Source organism: Pholcus phalangioides, unplaced genomic scaffold (assembly GCF_987345545.1).
Source record: "Pholcus phalangioides strain wild (caught in Gottingen) unplaced genomic scaffold, Ppha-v1.0 ptg000007l_1, whole genome shotgun sequence".
Taxonomy (NCBI): Eukaryota; Metazoa; Arthropoda; class Arachnida; order Araneae; family Pholcidae; genus Pholcus; species Pholcus phalangioides.
The window spans coordinates 532,160-559,718 of NW_028301600.1; the positions used below are offsets into that span (position 1 = coordinate 532,160).

At 36.4% G+C, this 27,559-nt stretch overlaps 1 protein-coding gene across 3 annotated transcripts in view; it reads left to right on the forward strand.

Moving 5' to 3' along the window:
* Positions 1–27,559, forward strand: part of LOC149084775 (uncharacterized) — a 188,848-nt gene that overhangs the window by 85,056 nt on the left and 76,233 nt on the right. For all 3 annotated transcript variants that reach the window (XM_089232523.1, XM_089232522.1, XM_089232521.1), the window contains exon 3: positions 16,863–16,958. In XM_089232523.1, coding sequence (XP_089088649.1) covers positions 16,863–16,958 — 96 coding nt within the window. The remainder of the gene's footprint in view (positions 1–16,862; positions 16,959–27,559) is intronic.

Consider the following 27,559-nt stretch of genomic DNA (forward strand, 5'->3'; position numbering starts at 1 on the left):
CCTCGAATATTATTCGGCTCTAGGGAAGGGGGATCGCCCACATCACCCCCCTCTGGATCCACGCTTGAACAGAACGAGAAGATATTCTATTATGTTGAAGGTATTGCAGTGAAGAATAGCTGAATGCCCAGCTGTGCCTGGCTCGAACATCTCCAAGTGAAGATGGAGTACAAAAAAGCCGGAATTATAATAATAATAAGATATGTTAATTTTTTTCTATGGAGAAGTAGGAATTTAGTTAAAAATGGAATACAAAAAATTTGAAATCTACATTTTTAAATTTATAATATAACACCATGCATCGCTTAGATAAATTTTAAAAACGAAGACTCGTGCTAGCAGATTTTTGTTCTTGCACATTTTTAATTTGTAGAAAAAAATACATAAGCCAAAAATTAATTTAAAAGCATCAAAAATATATTTTTCCTTAACCTGTGCGCGCGCGTTGCACCTTTTGTACTCCTCAAAAGGGCCATCCTAACACATAGGTGCAATCGGTTAATGCCTCGGAGCCGTCGTGAAACGAATGATTCCACGATAACCTTCAAATGCAACTACACTGGTGTAAGAAATTAAGTGAATATGCAGACTTGGTCGATTATCTCTAGAACTACTGTACCGATTTTAATGAAATTTGATATGTACATACATTGATACAATACAAAACAAATAACCATTCAATAATTGTGTAATACACACGCATGATCGTGCGTAACACTCGTTGGAGTCGGAAGGTATGAAACAGCGGTTGCAGAATAAACAAAAAAATGGGTTAATAAATGGGTTAATAGGGGGTATGGCCCTCTCTTACAGATATACAGGTCTCGCAGCGTGATTTCATACTTGAAATAAGGCAGTTTATCATTTCCTGTGGCAATTGGACCCACTCGTTCAGCAACGCTATTTTCATTCCCTGGATGGTTCCCGGAGGGGGGGGGGGTTGCGAGTTGCAATTGCCCTCCCCAGAGCATCCCAGACATGCTCTATAGGGTTAAAGTCTGGAGATCTGGCTGGCCTATCCATCCAATATCTTCACTCTCTAGAAAATCGTCGACCAGAAGAGCTCTATGTGGTCTCGCGTTATCGTCCATTAAAATGAACTCGGGGCCAACTGCACCCCTGAAAAGGCGAACATAGGGCTCCAAGACCTCATCCCTATACCTCACACCAGTCACAGTGCCTCTTTCAAAGACATGGAGAGGTGTGCGGCCATCCAACATGATGCCTGCCCAGACCATTAAACCTCCTCCGCCATAATGATCGATTTCGCGGACATTGGAGGGTAGGTAGCGGGTCCCTGGTTCTCTCCATATGAACGTACGGTGAGAATCGGTGCTGAGGCTGAACCGGGGCTCATCAGTGAAGAGAACGGTCACCCATTGATCCATACTCCAATCTCTATGCTCTCTGCACCATTATAAACGGATTCTCCTGTCCGTAGAAGTGAGCGGGACGCAAACAGCAGGTCTTCTTGCAAACAACCCTCTCTCATCAAGTCTTTTGGAAACAGTCACCCTTGATACACGGGTTCCTGTGGCTGCATACAAGTCACGAGAGAGCTCAGAAGCTGTAGCACTCCTGTTACGCCTCGCTATAATCGACAAATGGCGATCTTCTCTGGCCGTCGTGGCTCTTTGATGACCTTGCCCAGGCTTTCTCCCGATGGATCCGGTATCCTGGAACTGTTTCCATAAGGCCCCTTTCACACGGAGCGGATGCGGACGCGGGTCCGCATACCCTTTCAGACGAGCACTAAAGATGCGGGTGTTAGTTTGAAATTCGTGCATAAAATATATTTTTTCGCAATTTTTGTAATCATTTTTCTCCTTCACCCCTGATTCAGTGCCTAGAGGCATTCTTTTGTGGGGTTTAATCTTGAGCCCCATAGAATATGTGTATAAAGATGGCTTCATTCCGATCCTCACAATTAGTCGATGGGAGAAATATCTTAAAATATTTTCAAAAAATTTTGAAAAAAAATCTGTCTTTTCGGAAAAATATGTTCGAAAAATCCAATCCAAAAACATCCGAAACATTCGATGTTCCAAAAAAAAAAAAAAAAAATTCAGGAGATATCAAAGAATTTGTAAAAAAAGAAGTAGAAAAAAGGGTAGGGGTGGAGACTTCCAAAATGTCTGTGCTTAGAAATATTCACATCACAATTCTGTATTAGGCCGGGATTACACTATAAAAGTTTGATAAAAGTTCGTTTATAAAACATGAAAAATGCAATCAATAGGCGGATCAGTTAAGTTCGCTCGAATGTAACAGATGTGTTTATTGGTTACATTTTTCAAGTTTTATAAAATAATTTTTAATCAAAGTTTTATAGGATAATACCAGCCTTAGGCCGGGATTACACCATAAAAGTTTTGTAAAAGCTCTTTGATCAAATGTGAGAAATTCAACCCATAAGATCACCGGTTGCCTTTGCTTGAATGCAACTGAGCACCTATTGGTTGAGTTTTTCAACTTTTATAAAAGATCTTTTATAAAACTTTGAAGTATAATCCTGGCCTTAAGCCCGAGTTACACTATGAAAATTTTATAATAATTCTTTTAAAAATGCAGCCAATAAGCTAATCAGTTGTATTTGCTCGAATGCAATCGATAAATTTATTGGTTGCTTTTTTCAAGTTTTATAAAATAACTTTCATAAACCTTTTATAGTGAAATCCCATCCTTAGATTAGTCACCTCTGAAATATAAATTTGCATTTTTTTCAGTTTATAGACTGCATATTGAGTAGAATATACTTGTAAGTATCGGGGAAACCACCAAAAATATTCAAGTGCTTTGGGCCTTCAAACGTCTTAATCCGGCCCTGAGTGAACAATAACTGAGTGATAACATTGTTTAATAAAAGTATTTTTTTTTAAGTTTAAAAAAATTAAAAGATTAAAAATTTAAAAAAATAATAAATATTTATATTTTTTAAAATAATTTTTAATATTTAAAAAGAAAAAAATTAAAATTTTTAAATTAAGTTTAAAAGTTATTAAAGTATGTAGTCAATTAAATATTCGTAATGAACAGAACGGCTTATAATTTTGGTCCCGTCAGTGGCCGTTGTTGTCAGGTTTTATTGTATAAAATTGTAAACTATGGACAAAAGGCAGTTAAAGTTGCTATATCTCCATCTCAGAAGGAAACGGAGGGATACACGTATGTAGGTACATTATATTAATGAGCAGGGAGCATCATATGGTGTTTTTAAGGGTAGTTATGGCAAATAATTAAAAAAATTCTGTGAAAAATCACCTTCAAAAAGTAGCCAAAGATGCGGACGAATTCGCTCCGCATCCGCATCGTTTGAATAGCGCCGAATAAACCTATTGTCAAAACTTGTACGTGCAGATGCGGAGCCCGCACTTAGGTTTTGACACATGCGGACGACGTCCGGACCCGCATGAATATTTCCTAGGTGCGGAGATATTTCTGCTCGTCTGAAAGGCTCAGTATATTCCAATTGTTAAAACTTCTTCCAGACCCGCATCCGCTCCGTGTGAAAGGCCTCTTAAGTTACACACGACACTAGGCGTTAAATTGAACTCTCTCCAAATCTGGACTTCAGATTGGCCTGCTTCTAGCCTCCCCACAATTCGCCACCTCATTTCATCATCTAAATGTTGGTGGTTACTCATTTTTACTGTTACAATTTGAAATTAAGCGATTGCTGCAAAATAACACCAAGAAATTCGCCGAGGTGTGCTAGCGAACGAAATGCGTCTTAACTTACGCGCGCTTATAAAGCCTGTTTCTCTACTGGCTCCGCCTACACACACGTGTACGCTTACGTATTTGACGTACAAGATTTTGTCTAGAAGCAGTGGTTTTACATTCAGTTCAGTTCTTTTCATGAAATTCGATAAAATATGCAAATTCTCTTAATTTATTTCACCAGTGTAAGCATCAATGCATGGGCGGAGATACGGGCGTCAAAGGTGGAGTCGAGTGATCTAATGTGTATATGAATTGACATCATCATCATCGTCCCCCCCCAGACTTCCAAGTCTATCTCCGCCTATGCATCAATGGTATCGGTCTGTGAGAGGAACCGAGTACATTCATACTGTTAAAATCGTGTCCGGAAAATTCACCGCCAGCAATTCACCGATAATAATAAACCGCCGGAAAATTCACCGACCAACAATTCACCGCTAGGAAAATTCACCGACCAACAATTCACCGCTAGGAAAATCCATCGCCCTAAAATTCACCGACAACAGTTTGATGCGAGGGAGTAAACGATTGAGTGAGTGAGTATGTAAGTGAGTAACCTAATGAGTATGTGAATGAGTGAACTAGTGAGTATGTGAGTGAGTATGTAAGTGAGTAACCTAATGAGTATGTGAGTGAGTGACCTAGTGAGTATGTGAGTTAGTGATTGAATAAGTTAGATAGTTTTAACCCAGTAGTGTCACAAAAAAAATCCGATATTGTTCTATATTATATCGTCTAAATTACAATATTGACCTAATGGTACATTTATAGCTTCAACGGTTTCGGCTCGGCGTGATTGCAACGTATGACCACCTCCATTATTATACAAATAAATACAAATACAACGCCACAACAGGCAAAATGCCCAATGAGGTGGCTGAGAAAAAGATGCCCATAAAAAATATGCATGTCATATATTTCAAAAATACAGCAACCCAATTAAAAATGCAATTACCACAAATTATAAACAATATATCACGTGATAAAATGTTATACAACGCCCATAAAGAATACTTATGGTTGTCTTATTCTAAGTATGGATAGCTTCTCGATTTACCCCAACATGTTTATCGTATTTCTTTTTAAACGTGTCAATTGTGTTACAATTTACTACCTCCGGGGGTAAGCTATTCCATTTATTAACAACCCAACCATAACCTTGCATTGTCCCTCACCAATCGATACTGGTGTCCCCTTGTAAATGCAGTCGATTGGCGGTGTACTAAAAGTTCATGGTCCATCCCGTTGAAAATTTTGAACACTTCGATCATATCTCCTCGCACCTGCGTTCATCGAATGTAAACATACTCAAAAAATGAAGTCTCTCTTCATAACTCGTGTGATAATAAGGACACGCGTAGCTCTTCTCTGCACCCCTTCAACCAAGTCTATGTCCCTCTGTAGGTATGGTCTTCATTGAACCCCCTTATGACTCCCTGGGGGTCGAATATGGAAAAATCTTTTTTAGCGAGTCTTGTCTTCACGTCGTGAAACAAAACTATTCGTAAAATTTGATATTTATAGCTTCAGCGGTTTCGGTTCGGCGATGATGAATCAGTGTTTTCAGGACATGTTATTTTATATACAGTATATAGATGTAGATACGCACTAAGACGGCATTTCTGAAAGTTCATCACCTATGATGAGTGAACACCTATGAACACCTCATGATCTGGGGATAGGAATATACCATGGATCAAGTGGTATAGGAAAAATAATCAATTGGTTACTGATGATCAACAATGTTTTTTATAACATCAAAGTGATAACAGGAGATGATTTTGAACATTTTAGGGGGTTAATACACATCGCCTATCCACTTACTTTATTATCTTTTACTTCTGTTATTATTCCTTTTAACGTTTCGTTAGAAGATTCTGAGTAAAACATAGAGTTAATAGAATTATTGAATATACTCTCTTGTGTGCAACAGCAATTGGTTATTTCTTCCGTATCTAAATTTCTTCTAATAAAGTCATTGTTAAAACTCTCCACCATATCTTTAGGATCACTCACTAGGTCACTTACTCACTAGGTCACTTACTCACTGAGTCACTCACTCACTCGCTTTCTCCACTCTACATTATTCACTTACTCGCTTTCTCCACTCACTAGATCATTCACTCACTCACTCACTAGATCATTCACTCACTCACTCACTAGATCATTCACTCACTCACTCACTAGATCATTCACTCACTCACTCACTCACTAGATCATTCACTCACTCACTCACTCACTAGATCATTCACTCACTCACTCACTAGATCATTCACGCAATCACTAAATTATCATCAAAAGGCAGTTTGTGAAGTGGATAGACGAGAATAATGTATTGTCGGATAATCAGCATGGGTTCAGGAAGGGGAAGTCACGTGTAACTAATCTCCTTTGCTTCTATGATCACGTGAATAAGGCTTTGGGTAAGGGCAAAAATGTAGATGTTGTTTACCTTGATTTCCAGAAGGCATTCGATTGGGACCAACATGGTGAACTCTTGAAGCGTTTCCACGAGATTGGAATTGGGGGCAACTTGATGAATTGGATAGAATCGTGGTTAAGAGATAGGTCGCAACGAGTTATGGGGAACGGGGAATCTTCTGGTTGGACAGGCGTCACAAGTGGAGTTCCTCAAGGAAGTGTCCTTGGCCCTATACTTTTTTCACTTTTATCGATAAACTCGATCAGGGTATCGATGGGATTACTAGCAAATTCGCAGATGATGTGAAGTTAATGCGGGTAATCGGGAATCAAAGCGATAGGGAGCCGTTCCAGCCCAGTGTAAACAGGATTGCATTTAGGTGGGGGGAACAAAGAAGACTGTTATATAAAATTATCAAATTTTGAAGCTGTGGGGCGATAAAACTCTTAGTTACGACCCTGCTGAAAGTACCCCCCATGCTAGTTGTTCTCAAAGTGTGCGTCGCAGCTTTCTGGGGCATCGCAACAAGTTGGTTTATTGATGTGTGCCGATTCAAGACGGTGGGTTTGAAGTGGTTTTATTTAAACTATTCTAGGGAGTCGAGGTTAAACAGTGACAAAGATAAAACAGCCGTGGGTGGAAAAAGTTTGAGAAATGCCATCCTACGCCCACAAAACTACTAGTTATGGGGGGAGGAGCAAGCGAACTAACAAATATGAAAAAAATGTGTCGCGAGACCTAACAGGTTAATACACGCACTGTTATACACACAGGACTGCCTTTATCGTACACGGAGCTCGATGCGAAAATTATTTCGGATCTCTTAACCCCCCCCCCCCCCCGATTTTATATATTTTGGAGGGGGAGAATCGGGCATTCAAAGATTCATGCATTACCACAGAATATGTATACAGGAATACTGAAAGAAATATAAACACATTAAATCTGTAAATTAACACAAAAATTAATTAAAATTTTAAATCGATGAAAATTTTGAACTAACGAGAGGAAAAAATCACAGGATTAAACTCTGAATCGATTGAAATTCAGAATTGATGGAAGAAAAAATCTCAGAATTGATGAAAATGTAAAAAATTAATTTAAAAAATCCCAAAATTTATGAAAATTCAGAATTAATGAAAGAAATAATTCCATAATTGATAAAAATTCCAGAATCAAATCAGTTGGAGCTCAGACAACTTGTTTACTACAAAAAAAATATGCAGTCAATTCCGCTTATAACGTTCCCGTTTAAAAAGACTTATAATCGTGGTCTCAATCCTAACTAATTCTGAATAGAATTTCCCGTTTACAGCGTTTTCCCACTTACGTTTTCCATGACGGTTTTTCGGAAACGTTATCAGCGAGATCGACTGTATACATATTTGGCGCATGTAAATATTTTCGCACTTCTATTACAGTAAGTGAGGTATCGCCTAAATCACGGCTCCCGGTGCTACAACACCTTTCGCACACCCTTAAGGGCGGCTCTGGCTGTACACACAACATTATGTACTACTGCACATATAGTGTAGCTCAGTGATTTCCAAACATTTTCGGTTCACGGTGCCGCTTGTACTACCGCTGAAAAAAATTTTTTAATAACTTTTTCCAGACCCAGTCCAGCCTAACAAAAAATAGAACTCTAATACTTCCTCCGAGGCTTGCACCAGGTCTGCGATACACTGCAACACAGTGCCGTAACTAGCTATTGCTGTGCCCTGTGCAAGAATTTGGGCCCTCTTCCAAGTGGGCCCTCCTAGAATTATCTAAGAGGCAACGAGTGCACCTGTTCCACCTGCCTAGTTACGACACTGCTGCAACATTTTCTTTTTTGCCCACCCAGTCAGTGTATATGAACTTTTCTGTTTCAAAAAAAAACAAAAAAAAAACTGTTGCTGTACTAATCAAAAATTCTTGTTTCTTGACTCTAGATTTGTCAATATTGGGTTTTATTTCTGCGTTAGCCCTGACCAGGCGTGTGAATTTATTCTCTTTCTCTCGCTTATTCTTTTTTCGTTTCGCGAAATTTTTCGCACATTTTCACCTGTCCACAAATGTGAAAAGGTTTAAGAATACTGATGTACAGTTTTTGTACATTAATGATGTAATGTTTTAATAAATCGCACCATTTTTTGTATTACTGAATGGATCATAATATCATGGTACCACGGCACATGATTTGGAAACCACTGGTACAGTAAATCTAAGCCTTTTGTTCTCTGCGGACCAAGAAAATATTTCGCTGAAGAGTAGTCGCCCTTACCGTTTTCTCCATCCCGTACTTCAAGTGCAGTATGACTTACCTTCCTGCATGTCCTTGAATAATCAATTTTCTATTCGTTATTTCTTTTCTGCAATCAATTACATTAATGATCTGCATTAATCTATTTTTATAAACCCCTTTACTTATTATTCAATTTCTTTTTTTTCGGCTAGAAATAACATTTATTTTTTGGCTTCTTTTTTTTCAATAATTTCAAAAACTAAACTAAAAAAGTTACTGTTTTATAACATTTTTCGAAATTTGGGAAACAGTTTCAATGAATTGTTCTTTCCTTATTGATTCCAGCTGGTACAACAATATATACAGGGTGTCCTTTATGTCCTTTTTTCAGGGGGCCCTTAGCTCATCAAGCGTTCGTCGTTAAAAAAAATCACCATGTACCAATTTTCAGAGTGAAATTAAGAACCACTACTGTAGAGGGATTACCGTTACACGGGGGGGAGGGGCAGTTTACGTAAGCCCCGTTCACATGTGCAAATATTGCGATAGCATTGGGAGTTCTAGCACCTGCTTGACGACTTTTTTTCCTTCGTAAGGAAAGAAATGGACAGCAGTTATTGGTGAAAATTCCATTTCCCATGAGAACGATGTTTTAGACTGCGGGCATTTCCAAACAAGAAAAAATATCGTGGAAGGGTGATTTATCTGGTTACCGAGTGTCATTGAAGTAAGGCTTCACAAAAAAGTATTGTTGGCATGAGACACTATCCCAGGGTATGAGAGACAGAATACACTATTACAAAGGTAATAATGCAATACATAAAGTAGTTTAGATAAAAGTCAACTCACATGAGGTATAAAATCTGCTACCCTTCATCAATGACGATATGCAATTTCTTTGAGAAAAAAAATATAAGTATACATATATATTTCTCTTTTCTGCTCTACGTGAGAACTTCCCATAATAACCAGTTACCAATAATAAACACTGATGTCGGATATATATATATCATATGGTTATGAAAATGCGTATATCTGAAGCAAAGGCAAGTAAAAATAAGGTCGATTTTTTAACTTATCTCAAAACTGCTTGTCATTGGACAGAGAAAATTCGGGGGGGGGGGGGGGAAGATCACCATCAGAAAGCCCAAAATTTATCGAACATGCAGGAACATGGGTTTAACAAAAAGCTATTTCTCAACTGAAGTTTTTCTCCCGCCATATGGTTACCACCGAATTCGGAGGCTGGTGGAATACTGGCCTGGAGGGAGGTCTATCCAGTCTTTCTTTTTAATTGTTTAGTTTGCAGAAGTCTTTTCCGGCGACATTCCTGTGGTTCTCAATGACGGATGAGTAATGCCGGGATCTGACTGCGGCGCGGTTGCTGGCGGTTGAGGTTGGAGGGGAAGGCATCATCTATAGATTTATTCTGTCAGCGCACAGATACAACCGAGAAAATCCATTTTTTTTGGACGGTTGGGGTAACCGTGAAGCTGCCATCATCTATTGAAAAGGTTTGAACACCCTGATTACGGTTCGGCTGGACTCGCGGTTGCTGCCTTCCATTGTCTATTAAGTGGTTTTACAAGGAGGGTGATGGGATTTCGGTTGCACTGGACAAAGGAATTGCTCTTCTCAGGTTGCCATGGAAAAAAGAGGGGAAAAAGACAAATTCGAGGAACTGAATGGTGATTATCTTCATCTATCATTGTCTATTAGACTAACTGCACACTACGGTTTGGCTGGTGCGGTTGATCTTACCAGCAACCGTGGAATTTCGCGTAGAACATCCACTGCTGTTAGCAACCAGGGTGTTTTACTTTTATTGTCACGTGACATCTCTCGGTATTGGCTAAATTTTTTTCGCCAAGCTGAAGTTAGCTACGATTACCAACCGCGTTCGAACAACCAACGGTTCTCTTACGAGTTGAATGGTGTCACTATCCCGGATGCAACTAGAGTCACCGATTTGGGAATTCTCATTGACGAGCGACTTAAGTTTTCTGAACATTGTTCAGCGGTTGTCAAAAAATCGAATAGAATGCTTGGTCTCATTTTCAAAAAGGTCTCTTCGCGTTCTCCTAAAGTCATTCTTCCTCTTTTTCGAGGCTTAGTTCGTCCTGGACTGGAGTATGCTGTAAGGTTTTGGAGACCATACCTACAGAGGGACATAGACTTGGTTGAAGGGGTGCAGAGAAGAGCTACGCGTGTCCTTATTGGCACACAGGGCTTGAGTTATGAAGAAAGACTTCATTTTTTGAATATGTTTACATTGGATGAACGCAGGTGTCGAGGAGATATGATCGAAGTGTTCAAAATTTTCAATGGGATGGATAGGATGGACCATGAACTTTTAGTACACCGCCAATCGACTGCTTTTACAAGGGGACACCAGTATCGATTGGTGAGGGACAATGCAAGGTTATGGTGTCGCAGGGAATTTTTCTCCAATAGGGTTGTTAATAAATGGAATAGCTTACCCCCGGAGGTAGTAAATTGTAACACAATTGACACGTTTAAAAAGAAATACGATAAACATGTTGGGGTAAATCGAGAAGCTATCCATTCTTAGAATAAGACAACCATAAGTAATCTTTATGGGCATCGTATAATATTTTATCATGTGTATATATTGTTTGTAATTTGTGTTAATTGCATTTTTAATTGGGTTGCTGTATTTTTGAAACATATGACAACCATATTTTTATGGGCATCTTTTTATCAGCCACCTCGTTGGGCATTTTGCCTGTTGTGGCGTTGTATTTGTATTTGTATTTGTATAAGTTGCATTGAAATACAACCCCCCTTAACGGACACCCCTCAGATGCGGTCACCCCCTCTTTTACGGCCAAATAATAATTTAAAGCTTGGCAAAATAATTTAGTCAATCCCGAGATATATGACATCCATATTTGTTATGGGCATCTTTTTCTCAGCCACCTCGTTGGGCATTTTGCCTGTTGTGGCATTGTATTTGTATGTCACGTGACATTAAAAATAAAAAACCCCGGTTGCTAACAGCAGTGTGTGTTCCACGCGAAATTCTGCGGTTGCTGATAAGATCAACCGCACCCACCAGCCGAACCGTAGTGTGCAGTTAAACAGGATTGCGGCATGGGCAAATGAATGGAGCATGACGTTTAGCGTTGATAAGTGCATGGTAGCTCATTTTGGTTCGAGCAACGCACGGTTCTCTTACGAGTTGAATGGTGTCACTCTCCCGGATGCAAATAGGGTCACCGATTTGGGAATTCTCATTGACGAGCGGATTAGGTTTTCTGAACATTGTTCAGCGGTGGTCAAAAAAGCGAATAGAATGCTTGGTCTCATTTTCAAAAAGGTCTCTTCGCGTTCTCCTAAAGTCATTCTTCCGCTTTTTCGAGGGTTAGTTCGTCCTGTAAGGTTTTGGAGACCATACCTACAGAGGGACATAGACTTGGTTGAAGGGGTGCAGAGGACAGCTACACGTATCCTTATTGGAACGCGGGGCTTGAGTTATGAAGAGAGACTTCATTTTTTGAATATGTTTACATTGGATGAACGCAGATGTCGAGGAGATATGATCGAAATGTTCAAAATTTTCAATGAGATGGATAGAATGGACCATGAACTTTTAGTACACCGCCAATCGACTGCTTTTACAAGGGGACACCAGTATCCATTGGTAAGGGACAATGCAAGGTTATGGTGTCGCAGGGAATTTTTCTCTAATAGGGTTGTTAATAAATGGAATAGCTTACCCACGGAGGTAGTAAATTGTAACACCATTGACACATTTAAAAAGAAGTATGATAAACATGTTGGGGTAAATCGAGAAGCTATTCATACTTAGAATAAGACAACTATAAGTATTCTTTATGGGCGTTGTATAATATTTTATCATGTGTATATATTGTTTATAATGTTTCTAATTACATTTTTAATTGGGTTGCTTTATTTTTGAAATATATGACATCCACATTTGTTATGGGCATTTTGCCTGTTGTGGTGTTGTATTTGTTAGCCATATGCCCTTTCCTGTATTAGGCTAACTGCACAGTAAGGTTCGGTTGCTGCAGTTGATCTTATCAGCAACCGTGGAATTTCGCGTAGAACATCCACTGCTGTTAGCAACCAGGGTGTTTTATTTTTAATGTCACGTGACATCTCGGGATTGACTAAATTATTTTCGCCAGGCTGAAGTTGGCTACGATTATCATGCAAATTCGTGCTCGTAAGTGGCATTGCAGTAAAACCTCTCGTAACGGACACCCCTCAGATGCGGTCACCCCCTCTTTTACGGCCAAATAATAATTTACAGTTGTATAATATATAAAGGTATGTATTTCAAACCCCTGATTAACGGTCACCCCTCTTTCACGGACGAATTTTTTAGTCCTGTCGGTGTCCGCAAAAGAGGGGTTCCACTGTAGCCTATATACTAATAAACATTTTCAGGTAATTAAATTATTTCTGTAACATTATTTGCCGTTTGAAATTAATTCGGAGTTTAAGAAAGATAGCGTACAAGCTGACCCATTTTTGACCGCTCTTACAATTCGTGACCAAATCGCACAATTTATATATATATATATATATATGATGACTGGCTATTTAAATAACATATCTTTGAAGATGGAAAAAAATTGACATGAATTTAGCACGTTTTTTTGTAATTAAAGTAAATTTCCAATTAATTAAACTTCTAATGAATGGAAGTTAATCATAATGATTATAATTTTGGGAAACCCCATGTGACAAAAAAAAATAAGGAAGAATTATTTTCTCCAGTCAAAAAAAAAATTATTTCTGTTGATGGTCAGGGAAAAAAAATTCAGATAGAATATGAGAATGGAATTTCTGAGAATTTCATGTTTAAAAAAAACTCTAAAAAATCAAATTTCATTGTAAACAAATTTTAGAACACACTACGATACTCATTAGACCTTTTAGTTCCCAAAAATATTCATTTCATGAAAACATGTATGTACACAGACGTACTGTTCCGAGACCATTCGGTGTTAGCGAAGGATCGATTTCCCCTTCCTTTTGGATCTGCACCTGTCCCAGGGAGTTCCAGCGACCGACATTTTTATATATACATTTGTGCAATACATTTCGCTTTGACTAAATTCAATTTCACAAGGAGAAAGGGTCTCGCTCTTGGATGAGGTAGAAGGTCCTGGAGAAAGGTGGTGGGGGGGGGGGCAGCACGAGAAGAAAATATGGTGCAAAGGGCCATTGGCTAACAAAAAATTTGACAACCATGGGCCATATATGATATTTTCTTTTGATTTAAAAATTCTTTTAATTTATTCAATCATGATATAACGCTGTATAATAATATTTATAAGAGCTCCATCAATGGATCAACTCGTAAGAGAAACGTGGGTTGTTCAAACCAAAATGAATGACCATGCACTTGTTGACGGTAAACGTCATGCTCCATTCATTTTCCCATGCTCCAATCCTGTTTAAGTTGGTCTGGAGCAACTCCCTATCCCTTTAATTCCCGATTACCCCCATTAGCTTCATGTCACCTGCGAATTTTCTGAAAATCCCATCGATACCCTGATCGAGTTTATTGACAAAAAGTGAAAAAGTATGGGGCCAAGGACACTTCCTTGAGGGACTCCACTTTTGACTCCTGTCCAATCAGAAAAAATTCCCCGTTCACCATGGCCCATTGTACCTTTCTCATAACCACAATTCTATCCAATTCAACAAGTTTTCCCAATCTCAATCTTGTGTAAACGCTTCCAATTTACTATGTTGGACCCAATCGAATAGCTTCTGAAAATCACGATAAACAACGTCGACATTTTTGCCCTTACCCAAAGCATTCGTCACGTGATCACAGAAGCAAAGGAGGTAAGGAGGTTAGTCACACATGACTTCCTCTTCCTGAACCCATACTGCTTATCCGACAATACATACTCTTCTAGCCACTTCACAAACTGCCTTTTGATGATAACTTCCAAAATTCTCGAGAGGGAACTCGTCAAACTCACTGGATGATAATTGGACACCGCTTCTCTACTACCCTTCTTAAATATCGGAACAACATTAGCAAGTTTCCAATCCCTTGGGACGATACCCTCAGCAACAATACTCCTGTAAATCTGCGCGACTGGCCCCAACAATTCATTAGCACATTCTATTCGGTCTTTCATCAGTTTCTTTGTTTCTTCTGTTATTTTCTTCACCGGTTTGATTTCTTTTTCTCCAGTGACGTCTTTTGCTATTTCTTTTAGGGTAGTGGTTTTGGGAAGTTTTTTTCATCGTGGTGACATCTTGTCCATCCTCAGTGGTGTTATATAGCAAATCAAATCGGTTCTTCAGCTCTAACTGGAATTTATATCGATGTTCTTGAAGGTTTACCGTATCGATGACAGTTTTTGTATTTTTCATAAGTTTCGCTCTTTCCATTCTAGTGTTAAGCCTCATTCTACATCTTACTAGTCCATGATCACTTCTTGTATTGAATTTGTTGAGAACACTGCAGTCTTGGTTCATATGCTTCTTATTAGACAGGATATAGTTATCTCACTTGTTGTTACAGTTGGACTTCTCCAGGTTCACTTTCTTTGGGGGTTCTCCTTAAAAAATGAATTCATGATGAATAACTTTTCGCTTTCTGCAAATTCGACGAGTCAGTTTCCTCTCTCGTTTTGTACACCGTAACCATGACTTCCAACTGAGCTTTCACCATTTCTTCTTTCTCCAATTCTGGCATTGAAGTCACCCATTACTATTTTGACATGATGGTTTCTTTTACTATGCAGCTCGTCTAATTCTTCATAAAAGTCTTCTAATTCTTCCTCAGAATAGCTTGTTGTTGGTGCATAGACTTGTATAATCTGTACCTGGTATCTGCTTGATATTTGCATAACAAACTTTGCAACTGTATCAGATATACTATCTAACTGAACGATGTGATTTTTCCACTTTTTATGAATAAGAAATCTTACTCCACTGGTTCTTCCATTATCTGTTCCTATGTAGTAAAATACATGTCCACTGGCAAGTTAGATTTTCTCCACTCCTTTTCTTTTTACTTCACAGATGCCTAATATATCCCAATTTATTCTTTCGAGTACTTCCAACTCCTGCAAACAATTTTCTGAAGAAAGAGATCATTCGTTATACGTAGCCAAGGTCATCTTATGGCAGCCTGATCCCACCCAGAGATTCTTAGCACCCTGTGTCTTCATGTCTTGCTGGTTGCTGCCGTAACCAGGGACACTCAGACTCCTGGGGACTGAGGGCCTTAGTTTCTAGACCGAGTTCATATTTATTTTTAGAGGGATTTAGGCCGTAATCCTCCACACTGGCCAGTGCGGGTTGGAGGAAACCTATCCGCGTCTGTTCATCATGTGTTAAACATGGCTACTTACAGGCTGCGCCACGAGAAGGTGTGGATTGGACTTTAAGCCTCTACTCCTAGTCGATTCCTTCAAGTCCTTATAATGAGGCAATTAAAGGTCTTCTCTTAGTTAACAAGTAAAGACTATTCAACAGCCCAAAAGTACAAATACAAATACAACGCCACAACAGACAAAATGCCCAACGAGGTGGCTGATAAAAAGATGCCCATAAAAATATGGATGTCATATATTTCAAAAATACAGCAACCCAATTAAAAATGCAATTAACAAAAATTATAAACAATATATACACATGATAAACTATTATACAACGCCCATAAAGAATACTTATGGTTGTCTTATTCTAAGAATGGATAGCTTCTCGATTTACCCCAACATATTTATCGTATTTCTTTTTAAACGTGTGTCAATTGTGTTACAATTTACTACCTCCGTGGGTAAGCTATTCCATTTATTAACAACCCTATTAGAGAAAAATTCCCTGCGACACCATAACCTTGCATTGTCCCTCACCAATCGATACTGGTGTCCCCTTGTAAAAAGCAGTCGATTGGCGGTGTACTAAAAGTTCATGGTCCATCTTATCCATCCCGTTGAAAATTTTGAACACTTCGATCATATCTCCTCGACACCTGCGTTCATCTACAGCAGAAGGCCTCCGCACGAATCTCCTGACGTCACTGAAGATAGTCATCTCACCTATAGCCATTGGATAGACTACAAAAATTCATATTCACACTTACCTTGTATTTTTATGTTCTTGTCACACTACGGTGCAGATACCCAGGCGGCGCGTGTTCCAAAAAATAGGCTATTTTATCTATACTCGTATGTCGTTTATAAATTGTTTTTGGTACCGCTTTCGTGTCGTACCTATCGTCTGTCACTTTTGTACTTTTAAGGTAGGCTACTCCAAGTTATATACAACATTCATCAAAGTACAATGTTATCAAATTTTTTCACGCATATAATCGCTCTCGGTAAAAATGAACGTTTTTCTGTAAGAGAAATTTATTTATACTAAGAGATGAATGTCATTTCTTTCATCACTTTCACATTTCCATATCTATGGGAAAATTTACGATATCATTAGTGAAATAACTTTCTCCCCCTCCCTTTTTAGTTTGTCTGTTGTACATAACAAGAAAAGCGAAGAGCTCAAACGTCTCAAGAAAATAGCAGCGTATTTACAGAGTCATTATGCTGGAGAAGATCAAATGTAAGTTATTCTCTTTGCATTCACTAATCCAGAATATCTCTCAAAATATAAATACATTTATTTAGTTTTAACGCACATTTATTTAACGCAGATTTTTATAGACTGGGAAAAAATATTTTTTTTATTTAATTCGTGTAATTAACTTCATTTGAATGAAATACTTTTCCACTTTCATAGTGGAAAAGTATTGAAGAGAGAAGCATTGATTAAAAATGAATTTATTATTGCACTCGTATTGTTACTAGTATTTAACTTCTAAAGCTTGACGTCGTGTATGATTATTTATGCCTCCAAAATGCCAAAAATAAGAGAAAAAGCCCATAAAAATATGATTACCATAGCCTACAGTAACTCAAAGTTAGGAATAATTCAGAAAAACAAGAAAAAACTATTGAAGGTATGTCCACAAAAATATGGTTGTCACTCATATAAGTATGGATAGTTTCTTGATTCCTTCCACCAAGCTTATCATATTTCTTATTAGAGATGTATATCTGAGAAATTAACTACATTAGAAGATAAGCTATTCCATGCATTTACAACCCTATTGAAAAAAAACTCCTTTCCACAATTCCACGCAACAACCTAGAATTGTCCCTAACCAACCGAAACTGGTGTCTTTGAGTCGGAGCATTTGAATGACAGCGTAACAATATTTCATAGTCCATCATATCAATCTCCTTGAAGATATTAAATACGTCAGTCAAATCTTCACTACGCCTACGTTATTCTAAAAATCATATTCTATGAATGAAGTCTCTATTCATAGCTCAAACCTTGCATACCCATTTGTGGTCTAGTGTGTCTTTTCTATGCAGTCCTGCAAAACCAAGTCTATATCTTTCTGAAGAGATATGGTCTTTTAAAACCGTACAGCATATACAGTACTGTATTCTAGGCCAGGACGAACCAAGCTTTATAAAAGCAGAAGCATGACTTTAGAAGAATGCGTAAAAACCTTTTAAGAATGACACCAAGCACTTTATTTGCTTTTTTGACCACCGCAGAATAATGTTCAAAAAACCTACGCTGATGTTCTTCATCGATTGTTTCACCAGCATGTCATACAACAAACTGATCTGCCTTTTTTCCCAAAAATTTTGAAACACTATTTTTATTCCATGTACTAGAAAAACCTATCTATTTTCTGCATTCTGGAAAACTTTTTTTTTTTTTTGACGGTATAAAATTCCATGCACAAATTCAAGGTATAACGAAGGACACATGTTACTCAAGTGCGCTTGCTAACCTATTTCTTTATTTCTATGATTAAAAATTCAAGGTTCTATATAATTTCATTAGTTTTCGCTGCACGGATGATCTCAACATTTTTAGTAGTATCTTCCCTAACATCTACCTGAACAGGTCTCTCTCAAGAAACCAGAGAGAGCTACTAAGAGCTTTCTAAGAGACCTACACGCAAACTAAAACACATTTTGAAAGGACGGACAAAATCCTATAAGATGACATAATTTTCATCGGAATATCTGGATTTATTGGCGAGCTACAAGCGGTGAAAGATCCCAAGTAGCACAAAGATATAGATCTATATCATAAAATTTCAGTTTCCAATATAGATCTATATCGGGCCACGATATCGTTCTGGCTAAAAAAGGCATAGTCGGAGATAAATAGATCTATGTCGTGAATGTGATATATTCAAATAATTCAAATTTTGGACGATAGATGGGGCCCTTTTGGAAGAAATAAAAAAAGTGTAATTGGAGGTGGGTGGGTTTGAACCCATGCACCCTGAACTCTTCCCATCACAAACCCCGTATCTTACTAACCCACCACTACAGCACTGGTTATTGGTTAATTTACAAGTTAATTTACAAGTAACATTAATTTTTTTACTTTCAAATTTATTCATTTTCATGTATGCACAAAAATTACAAAATAGAAATTGTGAGACATATTTATCATTTTGAGGCAGATAATTGAAAAATTATATTATAATTAAGGAAATTATATATAATACAAGAAACAAATTAATGTATTGTGTAGTATATTATTTATTTAAAATTATTAATTTATATGCTAATAAAACAAAAAATACAGAATAAAAAATATGCATCACAAAAGAGTTAAAATTCTCAAAGTATGGTAAAAAATGAAAACATCAAAGGAAAAAAATAAATAATTTTAAGAAAAACACACATACAACAAAAACAAGGGCAATTTTTTTAAAATTAAAAAATATGTGCAATTATAAAGTGGCAATTAAAGTTACGGTGGATAAGTTCTTGCTACTCCTAAAATACCAACATCTACGATGTAAAACATACACAGTAAGAATTCAATTATAACTGACGAAATGATTTTGATATATCAACATAATTAATCCTATTAAAATCAAAATTTCATATAAAATTATTCATTCAAACGTTTTTAATTTCAATTCAAACAAAAAATTGTACGCTCAACTTTAAATTTTCTCCAAATTTTTATTTGAAGGCAATATTTTTATTTAAAGGCACACAATATGTTGATATATCAGCATATTGTGTATCTGATATATATCTTTGTCAGGTTCCCGATATAGAGCTATGTCTTCTTTGACAGATCTATATCAGGTCTATATCGAGAATCTGATATAGATCTTTGTCAGGTGCACGATATAGATCTATGTTTTTCAAACTATATTAAAATAATTTATTGCCCCAAGTTGCTGTCCTTCAACGTAAAGATTATTCATATGGAATCAAATACATATTCGGCTGAAAAATTAAAGACTTGATCAATTAACATCATAAATAATTTGCACCATATAAGACGAGATCGTTCTATATCATAGTTATGACATCTGATATTCCTCTGACATTTCGATATATAACGATATGGTCCAAATATTGTACTATATCGTTGTGCTACTGGGGATTGGCGAAGTTCAAAAGTAATTTGATCCAGTTTTATCAATTCTCCTGATGATGCCAACCACTAGTGTTGGAGGAACGTTGAGAACCAACTCAAACGGACGACGGTCTTCGAATCCGGACAAACAATTTTCATCAAATGATGGCCACGAAAGCCTCATAAACTATTAGAGGAATGTTGCCGGCGTCCATCGCACGGAGCCATTCAGCATATATATACGCTCCAAGGAGGGAATATTCCCTCTGCTTTATAGTTTAGAGCAGAAGTCTTCAACCTTTTACTAATCCAGAGCACTGCCTCATCATCAAAAGCAGAGCACCCTTACAGCAAGTTTGACATACGAATGCATGAAATTAGGATGATTTCAATCCTTGAATACAATGGGTACTATGTGTTTAATTGGAATTGTTGATCAAGTGCTCACGAGTACGAAATCGGACACGAGCATCGATCACTCTGGGTGGTTCAGGGAGCACTGTGGTGCTCGCGAGCAACGGGTTGAAGATGCTGGTTTAGATCAGTGTTTCTCAAAGTGTGCGTCGCGGTTCTTAGTGGCACCGCGGTGAGCTGGAGATATTGATTCGTGCGCCTATTTATGCTTCGAAATAGTTCTTTTATATGGGAAAATATCTACTCAACTATTCTGGGGAGCAACAGATGAACCATGAATTGGGCAAGGGAGTCACGGTTGACTGAAGTTTGAGAACCGCTGGCTTAGAGGTAGAGTACTCGTCCGGCGTCCGAGCGATCGGGGTTCGAGTCCCCGTGAGGACAGAAATGAATTTTCCTTTCCTAAGCATCGGTATCTCTTCACAAAGCCAGTTTTCATATACAGTATATTGTATTTAGCAAAGTAGAAAATGTTGTGTTCTCTCTCTCCATTACTATATTAATTCACTATTATTACTTTTATAAATTTTTATTTAAAAAATTTAAATAAAACTTCATATAAAACAAGAGAGCACAGTTGTGAGACTTCTGTCTAAATGTGGTGGACTTGAATCCCATGTAGGAAGATGGAAAGTTGTTGCCACTCAAGATACTCGTTTAATCAGAAAAAGGTTTCAGAAAAGGTTTGGGGTGGCAAACAGCCAATTGTATGTAAACACGTGCGTGCTATCGGCTTGCGAATATTTTTCGACTTCTAGGTATCTGAAAGGTTATTCATCAGAAGTAGTTGATTGAAGCTCATGGAGAATGTGAAAAATAAAACTAATGATTAGATATGTGAAAAATAGTACATGTAAAATTCATTACTGTAATAATGTGCAATGAAAAAGCCAAGCAACGTGAAGCGATAGTGCCGCCATCTATACGAAATATTTCACACTAAATACTCTTTATGTAAGAGAAATTAAGATATACTTGAAGATTGGATATAAAAAATATTGAAGAATGAATAAATTCGAGTGTGTTAGTTGCCGGGACAAATCTAATGATGAGACTGAATTTCTGCAGTGCAAAAGGTGTAGACGACACATACATCCTGTATGTGAGGGGATAAAGGAAGCGTCTTTCAGAAAAATGGCAAGAAATAAGGATGAATACAGATGTAAACAATGTGAAAATAAACAAACAGGTCAAGAAACAACAACTGAAGGAACTGCAAGGTTAACTGATCATAACATCATGCTGGGAGAGATGGAAAGTATCATCAGAAAATTGGAAAATGAGATGGAAGAAGTCTTTCAAGTAGCCATAAATAATGTAATCCAAAAGCAGAATCGCCTTACAACAGAAATTCAAGAAGTAGTAAAGGCGATAGAATTTAATTCTTAACAGATGGAAGACTTTGGGAGAAAACTAGAAAATATGAGGGAACTAGTGGAACAGGTGAATAAAGAAAATGAAGAAATAAAGATCGAGAATATGCATATAAAGGAGGAGATATCATATCTGAAATACAGAATGAACGGTTTAGAAACACTGAAGCAGGAAAAACAATATAGAAATCAGTGGAATCCCAGAAATGAGGAATGAAAATATTTTTGAAATAATAGAAACAGTACGGGGCCATCTGAAGATTCAAGAAACACTCGAAATAGGGAGTACACACCGGTTTCCCACGAAAAGCAGCAACAAACCAAGGCCTATAATAGTGCGATTTGAAAAGGAAAAATCGAAAAGCATTTGGATACAAAATGCCAAAAAGCAACGTATCACATCTGAAAAACTGAATCTAGATTTTCAAAATGTCAAAATATATATTAATGAACATTTAACACCACACACACACAGAAAATAAGAAATTGTTTTAACGGATGAGACAAACTAAAGAAAGGATTGCATACAAATTCGCCTGGGTGAAAGAAGGCAAGCTATTCCTCCGAAAAGATGAAAACTCCAAAATAATAAGGATAACCAACTCCAAAAGCTTGAGTTTAATGCCAGCAACAACAGAAACTGAAGACTATGAGAGCTCTACACAGAGCCCTTACCTACTGGAGGAAATTGAAGAAGTAAGGAGAATTCTCAGTATTCCTAAGGCAGGAAATGAAACACTGACTTTTCTGGTTTTGAATATCAAAAGTTTAAGAACTAATTTTGACAATTTTTTGATTTTCCTAAGAACTTAAGCATATAACATCAATTTGTTTATTTAAACTGAAATATGGATAGAAAAGGAAGAAAAATTTAATGAATATTATTCATATATTAATTGTAGAAAATACAATAGATCAGGTGGTGTATAAATAATTATATTGTATCAAACAAAAAAGAAAAGGGAGTCAAGGCTGAAGAACTACATATACATTTCCCAGAATATAACTTAGATGTTTTGCTCTTGTATAGATCTTATTCATATACTAGTACTCAATTCAATGAAGAACTGGATTATATTTAAAAAATGTGAACACAAATTTATTAATTGTTGGTGATATTAACATTGATTTGTTCAATAGAAATAGCATAACGTCACAATATCTTGATGTATTAGCAACAAATGGATTAGTCCCTTTATATGAAAAAATTACTAGACAAACAGACATAACACAAACATGTATTGATCATGTTTTTTATGGAAATAAACAAAACTGTGCACATGAATTTACTGTTTTTAAAACCCAAATTACAGATCGCTATCCTGTATTGGGATACATAGATTTTCTGCAGAAAAAAAATGAGTAGTATAAATGAGAGGAAAGTAAATATATTAAAATCATAAATTATGAAAAATTTGAAACATTGAAGATGTTAATGCTCATAACAAATATAAGCGATTTATGGATATTTTAATGTTGAATTCAAATTTATGGACCAGGACAGTAAAACAAAAGCCTAAAAAAGATAAGAAAAACTGGATAAATGAATACAAATACAACGCCACAACAGGCAAAATGCCCAAAGAGGTGGCTGATAAAAAGATGCCCATAAAAATATTCTTGCAGCATCATTCCTAAGATATCGCTGTTCCATACCATACATATACAGGGTGATCAGCGAATAAGCCCTTATTTCAAAATTGAATATATCTACAACAAAGATCAATAGAATTATGCGGTAAACGGTACGTTTATTAGCAAAACTGTAAGAATGTTGTACAGAAATTTCGAAAATTTAGTTTTTTTTTTTATTTTTTAAAATTTAAAAAAACAAAAACAAAACTGTAGATTTTGGGGTTCCCAAAATTCTTATTTGTGTGAAGAGAAACCACTGCATTCGCCTTAAGTTACTGCATGGGCTGCGGTATGCGCCATGCGTGCTGACAAATTGTTCCAAAATTGTAACGTAACGTTCAGTAGTAATCGTTTCTCGCACGAAGAAGGGGCCGATAATGCCTCTGGCGCATACCGCAGCCCATGCAGTAACTTTAGGCGAATGCAGTGGTTTCTCTTCACACAAATGAGGATTATCGGAACCCCAAAATCTCCGGTTTTTTTTAAAATTTTAAAAAGTTAAAAAAAAAAACTAAATTTTCGAAATTTCTGTACAACATTCTTACAGTTTTGCTAATAAACGTACCGTTTACCGCATCATTCTATTGATCTTTGTTGTAGAGATATTTAATTTTGAAATAAGGGCTTATTCGCTGATCAGCCTGTAGATATATTAAAAAGAATAAATTATAAAGAAAAACTCTACAAAAAATACAAAAAGAATCCTCAAATGGTCTCGTACAAATTGGAATACAAGGAATATGAAACAAATTTGAAAAAAATATATACAAAAAATTAAACAAGAATATATTAAAAACAACTTTAAAGAAATTATAAACGATAAACGCAGACAATGGAAATACATTGTAGCGATATTATTGTATAGCCACCAATAATCCAGCAGATGGCGTTAGTCATCCATGATTGTCGCTGTGAATACTGTGAGTGTATACTTATATATGTATATGTGTAATACCAACAGAGAGAGTGGAGACTTCTAAATGTCCGGATGTGTTTGTACTCGACTGCGATGCAAATAGTTAAGTTTAACCAACAGTAATTTTAATTGTGATAAATTTATATAATAAAATATTTTAAGTCAACATGTGCAAATATATAGTGAATTCTTACACTATAACATAAATGAAAATATTTTAAACAAAAATATTGGACATAACGTTCTTCCAAACTTTCAAGATCCAATGGATGTGGCCATTAAATTCAATAATGACTTTATTACGAGGAATTTAAATACTAATGAACAAAATAATTTTTGTACCCATTGTTTGGAACAAAATAATGCTACTAGCAATTCAATCAATTCCATGTTTTATACTGATATAAATCAAGAACAGTTAAAACTTGTTATAAGGGATTTAAAGGAAGATAAAGCAAGTGGTTATGATGGATTGACCCCTCAAATGATTAAAATAATTGCAAAATACCACTTAAGTGCAATAAAAAATTTAATTGAAAATTCTGTATTGAATGGAATATTCTACCATGGGTTTTAAATACTCTCTAGTCCATCCCATATATAAAGCAGGAGATGATTTGACAAATTACAGACTAATATCAGACTAATTACAGACAAATATCAATACTTCCCGTCTTCTCAAAAATAATTGAAAAATGTGTGAAAAACCAACTACTTGATTTCCTAAATAGACAAAACAATTTCTCAACTAACCAATATGGATTTCAAAAAAATAAAAATGCAGAAATGGCGATATTTGATTTAACTAACTATTTAAACAATGGATTCAATGATGATAAATGTTCCATAACTGTGTTCCTAGATTTGAAAAAAGCATTCGATTTTGTGGATTTGGACATTTTAACAAATAAACTATTTGAAATAGGAGTGAAAGGAAACATACTTGAATGGTTTAAATCATACTATTGCAACAGGAAACAGGCAGTTGTTATTCAAAAAGAAGTACTTTTCAAGAAGTGAAAAAGGGGGTATCTCAGGGTTCTGTTTTGGGTCCGATATTATTTTTGATATATATAAATGATTTATGTAACTTGAGATTGAATGGAAAAATTATAACCTTTGCAGATGATACAGTGCTTGATGTAGAAGATACTGATACAGAAATTTTAATTAGAAAAGTAGATGATCAAATGAATATTAATATCTGGTTAATTAAACATAAATTAAAACTTAACAATCAAAAAACAAAATTTATTTATATGAAGACAAGAAATATAAATTATAACACAAACATACACCTATGAATACATAATCATTGTCAGTGCCTGGAGAAGAATCAATGTCATTGCCAAGAAATAGATATTGTTCCGGAGTACAATTATTTAGGTATCACAATACAGAATGATCTTAAATGGAACAGGCACTGTGATATTTTAATAAAAAAAATTAGAAAATATGCAGTGATCATTTACAAAATGAAAAACTTGATTGATGAAAATTTTTTGAAAGATTTATTCTATGCTTGGATATATTCAATTGTAAAATACAAATAAACACAAATACTAATACAACGCCACAACAGACAAAATGGCATACGAGGTGGCTGAGAAAAAGATGCTCATAAAAATATGGATGTCATATATTTCAAAAATTTAGCAACCCAATTAAAAATGCAATTAACAAAAATTGTAAACAATATATACACATAAAATATTATACAACGCCCATAAATAATACTTATGGTTGTCTTATTCTAAGTATGGATAGCTTCTCGATTTACCCCAACATGTTTATCGTATTTCTTTTTAAACGTGTCAATTATGTTACAATTTACTACCTCCGGGGGTAAGCTATTCCATTTATTAACAACCCTATTAGAGAAAAATTCCCTGCGACACCATAACCTTGCATTGTCCCTCACCAATCGATACTGGTGTCCCCTTGTAAAAGAAGTCGATTGGCGGTGTACTAAAAGTTCATGGTCCATCCTATCCATCCCATTGAAAATTTTGAACACTTCGATCATATCTCCTCGACACCTCCAATGTAAACATATTCAGAAAATGAAGTTTGTGCCAACAAGGACACGCGTAGCTCTTCTCTGCACCCCTTCAACCAAGTCTATGTCCCTCTGCAGGTATGGTCTCCAAAACCTTACAGCATACTCCAGTCCAGGACGAACTAATCCTCGAAAAAGCGGAAGAATGACTTTAGGAGAACGCGAAAGAGACCTTTTTGAAAATGAGACCAAGCATTCTATTCGCTTTTTTGACCACCACTGAACAATGTTCAGAAAACCTAAGTCGCTCGTCAATGAGAATTCCCAAATCGGTCACCCTAGTTGCATCCGGGATACTGACACTATTCAACTCGTAAGAGAACCGTGAGTTGTTCGAACCAAAATGAGCGATCATGCACTTATCAACGCTACTAAACGTCATGCTCCATTCATTTGCCCATACTGCAATCCTGTTTAAGTTGGTCTGAAGCAACTCCCTATCGCTTTAATTCCTGATTACCGCCATTAGCTTCACATCATCTGCGAATTTGCTAGTAATCCCATCGATACCCTGATCGAGGTTATCGATAAAAAGTGAAAAGAGTATGGGGCCAATTACCATAGAGGGTGCGATGTACAAACACGTTTTTTTCGAACAAAGGGTATGACGTAGTGCAAAACAGAGGACAGCTTCGTACTAAATTCTTCCCATTGACTTACCACCCCTACTGATTCCAACCGGTCTTTGAAAACTTCCGTTAACCTTCCTCTCAAAACATCAAAATTAGTTCTCCGAAAACAAGGAACCAATCTTTTGTTATCAACCTTACCCGAGGAAAAGTTAGTGAAATCTGACGATACGATGATCACTGGAGGAAAACTCTTCCCCCACCGAAACATGTTCAACAAGATCCTCAGAACTAGTAAGAACTAAATCCAAAATAGCACTACCCCTAGTGGCTTCTGATACATGCTGATACAAAAAAATTTCGAGCACCAACTTAAAAAAGTCTCTTTCATACTGATTTCCAGATGAAAGGTTCTCCCAATCAATACCTGGGTAATTGAAATCGCCTAGTATGAGAACCCTCTTACGCTTACACATGTAGGAAATTATGCAGTCAGTGCTTTGGGAGGAGCATATTACGAGAATATTCGGAAATTAGATAATATATATAACAGAATAAGATTTAAAATATTAATCGATAGTTGTAAAATACAATGCCATACTGTAACTTTGAGACAAAACTTTTTGTACAGAGTTATCAAATTTTCGCGATTAAATGAAAATTACTTAACGAAAAATCAAAATAGAACTACAGATAGATATAACCGAGTTTATCAAGTACTAAAACCAAATAAAACATTATATAAAAAGAGCTTTTCTTTCATTGCCCCAAAGATATTAAAC